Source organism: Gracilinanus agilis, chromosome 1 (genome assembly GCF_016433145.1).
Source record: "Gracilinanus agilis isolate LMUSP501 chromosome 1, AgileGrace, whole genome shotgun sequence".
Classification (NCBI taxonomy): Eukaryota; Metazoa; Chordata; class Mammalia; order Didelphimorphia; family Didelphidae; genus Gracilinanus; species Gracilinanus agilis.
The window spans coordinates 756,899,599-756,904,147 of NC_058130.1; the positions used below are offsets into that span (position 1 = coordinate 756,899,599).

Sequence of the window (4,549 nt, forward strand, 5' to 3'; positions counted from 1 at the left end):
GTGGCAAGGGCCAAAAGGGAGATCTGCAGAGGGCAGAAGAAGGAATCAGAGAGTCACCTGAGGACCTGGGATTCTTCAGAATTGGAACCAACTCCTTTGCAGGCAGCCTGTAGAGATTTGGGGTAACGGGATATGACACTGAACCAAAAGGTGAGGCTCTCCAGAACAGGGTCCCAGGCATCATCAGCTGCTTCAAGAGGCTCATGTCTATGGCTCCAGCTCCAGTTACTCCAGTTATATTCCCAGATCCCTCTCCCAAGGAGCCAAGTGGCAATGGATGAAATTAGGAAAAAATATCTATTCCAAATGCCCCAGAAAAGAGTCTGGGGCCTTGGCCTGGGCTCCTCCACTATTGGCTTGGGATTCTTCTTTCTCTGTTTGGGCATGCTTCTCCCAGGCATTCCCTATGCCCAGGGATATTATTCTTATTATGAAATAGTCATCCCCAGGAAGTTAATGGAATCACTGGAAAAAGTATCCTACTTGCTATTAATGAAAGGTAAGAGGCAAGTGATTCAACTGAGTTTGAAAAGAGGATTATTTGTCAAGGACTTTCCTGTCTACACCTACACCAAGGAGACTTTAGACCTAGACATGCCTTTTATCCAGGATGACTGCTATTATGATGGCTATGTAGAAGGGCAGCTGGGGTCCCTGGTATCCCTCAGCACCTGCTCAGGCCTCAAAGGAGTCATAACTATAGAGAAATCAGTCTATGGCATTGAGCCCATTGGCACGTCAAAGGAGTTTGAACATGTCTTGTATCACATGGATGGGCATGTGAAAGGCCAGTGTAAGGTCAGTGGAGAAGATCACTCAAAGCTCACACCCAATCTGCAACCAAGAAGGGATGAGGACCACCTCTCTGAGGAATCACAGCCTGTTCAATTTCTCAACTACGTGTGGTCCCACACCAAGTACCTGGAGATGTTTGTCGTGGTGGACAATAGGAGGTTCCAAATGTGGAATAGCAATGTGACCAAGACGGCCCAGATGGTGATGGACGCCCTTGCACACGTTAACACCTACGTCTGGAGAATCAAGGTCAAGGTGGTCCTGATAGGTTTGGAGATCTGGACGGAGAAGGACCAGGTGAAGATTTCCAAGGACTTGCAGGAAGTCCTCTACAATTTCAACCATTGGAGAGAACAGGTGCTGTTCAGTCGGGCAAAGCATGATGTTGCCCACCTCATAGTGGGCCATGATCCAGGAGTGTACACGGGAGAAGCATTTCTCAGTGGGGCCTGTGTGGCCAAGTTTGCAGCAGGGGTGGAAACCTTCTATCATGAAGATGTCTCCCACTTTGCCTTGCTCATGGTCCATGAGCTGGGCCATAACCTGGGCATGGAGCATGACCACGAGGCTTGCCTCTGTTTTGACCATCCCTCCTGCATCATGCTTAGAACTATCACCCTTGAGAACAATTTCAGCAACTGTAGCTTAGACTATTTCTATGAATTCTTGCGACAACACAAGGGATCCTGCCTCTATGACAAGCCGGTGCCGAGAGGAAAGCTCAGAAAGCCCTTCTGTGGCAACCATGTAGTAGACAAAGGAGAAGAGTGTGACTGTGGCACTCATGGTGACTGTAGGAAGGACCAGTGCTGCCTTCCCTCTTGCCAGATGAGGATGGATTCAGATTGTGCTTTTGGACCCTGCTGCAAAAAGTGCAAGTTTCTGAAGGCAGCTACACCCTGTCGTCCCAGTGTGGATGAATGTGACCTCCCTGAATACTGTAATGGTACCTCCATGTGGTGCCAGCCAGACACCTACAAGCAAGATGGCACCCCCTGCAGGGGCCAAGGCTATTGCTACGAAGGGCGGTGTAGGAGTGTGGAGAGCCAGTGTGTTCAAATTTTTGGGGAGGGCTCCAGAGCTGCCCGTAAGAGCTGTTACCATCTCCTGAACACCCAGGGAGACAGGTTTGGGAACTGTGGCAGTGACCAGAAAGGCTTACTCAAGGTGTTTGTCAAGTGTGACCCCGAGGATGTCATGTGTGGGAGGCTGCTGTGTGAGGACATCCCGAGGCTGCCCCTAACTAGGAACCACCACACTCTCATCCAGATCCCCCTTGAGGGCACATGGTGCTGGGGGGTGGACCTCTTTGAGGACATGGATGATGACCCTGATGGGGGCGCTGTGAAGGCAGGCACCTCATGTGGCCCCCAGAAGATCTGTATCAATAGAACGTGTTCTGACGTGCAGGTGCTACAATCTGACTGCAAGCCAGACATCACGTGTCATGGGAGAGGGGTCTGCAACAACCTCAAGCACTGTCACTGTGATTATGGCTATGCCCCTCCCACGTGTGATTCCGAGGGCTTCGGAGGCAGTGTGGACAGTGGCCCCACTCAGGAGGTCAGCATTGCCCCTCTACCCATCATAGCCTCATTCCCTGAACAAAACAATCCTCCTACTCAAGCAGTCCACTTAAATTTTCCTAGAGCTATTAGAGCGGATGTAGAATCTGATATAATAGAGGACACGTCTGAAGACCCCTTAATCAGCTTTGGTCCCACAATGGAACGTCCTCCTCCCATACCTACAACATCCCCAGCCAGGAAGATCCCGGCCGCCCTCGTACTGATCTCAGCCTTGATTATCAATATCCTCCTCCTCCTCGTGCTGCTTACCTTCATTTTTGTGGTCTTTTTCTGCCAAAAGCCCCCTCAAGAGATTTGCGAACCTCAAGAGAAGAAGCTTGAACCTTCTCCATGAGGGAACATCAGGTGCTACATACAAGGAGAAAGGTACTGGGATGCCTGCCTTTCTGGGATTAAGTGGTGCCCATGGCCTGACCATGGAAGTAGAAGTGGAATAGCAGTTCCAGAAAAACGGTGTGCACATGTTTTGCTGTTTTCCCTGAGACTGAGAGGGTTAGAATAAAAGAATAAATTAAACGGTGTCCCTAGATGATTTATCTTTCAGGGAACTTAGAATTGGAGGAATTTTCAGGAATGAGACAAGGCATGGTTTGGTAACAAAGAGGCCAGGCTGCCTGCCTCCATTGTTGACCTTTCCTCAAATGGCCTTCCTGAATTCACTTGGGAAATGGTACTTTTATCCTTAGATCAGCTCTCATAGATTTTACCCTGCCCTTCTAGGCAAGTAAGAGGGCTGATGTTCCTGTCATTATCTTCCCTCTTCTATGTCTTATGTATCCCCTTTCCTGCTTATAATATTCCCTAGACCAGTGGTTCCCAAACTTTTTTGGCCTACCGCCCCCTTTCCAGAAAAAATATTACTTAGCCCCCTGGAAATTAATTTTTTTTAAATTTTAATAGCAATTAATAGGAAAGATAAATGCACCTGTGGCCATCACTGCTCCCCTGGATTGCTGCAGCACCCACCAGGGGGTGGTAGTGCCCACTTTGGGAATCACTGCCCTAGACAATCCTGTGACCTGCAGATTCCTTGACTTTCTGGTACTCCGGGGAAACACAGACCAGGAGAGCAGCCTAGCAATCATCAGCATGAGAAACTCAGCTAATTCTTGTTTGCCTAGTTCATACTGATTTTCCTTTATCTCTGGAGCCTTGGTGCTCACTGGCCCCAGTCTTAGCCTTGCCTTTAAGCTATGATGGCCCCACCACTGGAGAAACCAAAGACTACTTTCTTTTATGACTCCAGAGGAAGGAAGTAAAGTTTTCCCTGGGTAGGACTTAGGATAAGACTGGAAACTTTAGCCTATAAAGGACATCTTGAGTTTCTTTTATTTCTTCTGGGTAAAACTTCTTTTCCAAAGATCATAGAATTTAAGAACTAGAAAAGACCTTCAACTATCATCAAGAACCAACTCACTCACCACCACCCACAGACATACACCATCACTCCTCACTCATATATTTACAAATGGGAAAACTGACTTACAATGATTAGTCCGTGATCCCAGGTAGCGCCTAAGGGGTATACCTAAAAGGGGTTTACACTTGGAGAAGGTTAGATCACTCTGGGGTAGGACTCGTTCAAAGCCCTCACCCAGTGGCTTGATTGCTTTTAAGAAAGTTTAGTGCTCATTTTAGCAACTCGTATACTAAAATTGGACCAATACAGAGAAGATTAGCATTACCATTCCATAGTTTTCTATGCATTTAGAATATGTACTCAATTTTAGTGGTTTTATAATTTGAAGAAAATATTGTATATATCACATAATATTTGTTTCATGAGCATTATGGCAAAATAAAATATGAATACCTAATTAAAACAAAAAAGAAAGAGGGTACATTTCCTAGAGATGAATATCTTCCTCTTTTGGGGGAGGGAGTATGACACAATGAGCGGAGTTCAGGATTTGAACCAGAGGACACAGGTTCGAATTCTAGCACTACCACTTATTATTTGAGTGAGTGAGTCTAGCTAGCCCCCTTGACCTCTCTGGGTTTCTGCTTCGTACAATGAGATTTGGACAGCTTGTTCCAGTTCCAAACTCATGATCCACATTCTGATTGAATTTGTTTGTGAAAATAACTTTTGATGTTTTCTAAGACAAACTCAATGTGAGAGATTTGAGAAGTAAGGGCTATGGTTCCGAAGAGGGCTGGATGAG

General features: G+C 46.7%; 1 protein-coding gene across 1 annotated transcript; it reads left to right on the forward strand.

Moving 5' to 3' along the window:
• Positions 1 to 273: 273 nt before the first annotated feature.
• On the forward strand, positions 274 to 2,718 carry LOC123256867 (disintegrin and metalloproteinase domain-containing protein 1a-like). The gene has a single exon (XM_044685424.1). The coding sequence runs from the start codon at positions 274 to 276 to the stop codon at positions 2,716 to 2,718; it is 2,445 nt and encodes an 814-aa protein (XP_044541359.1).
• The last annotated feature ends 1,831 nt before the right edge of the window (positions 2,719 to 4,549 follow it).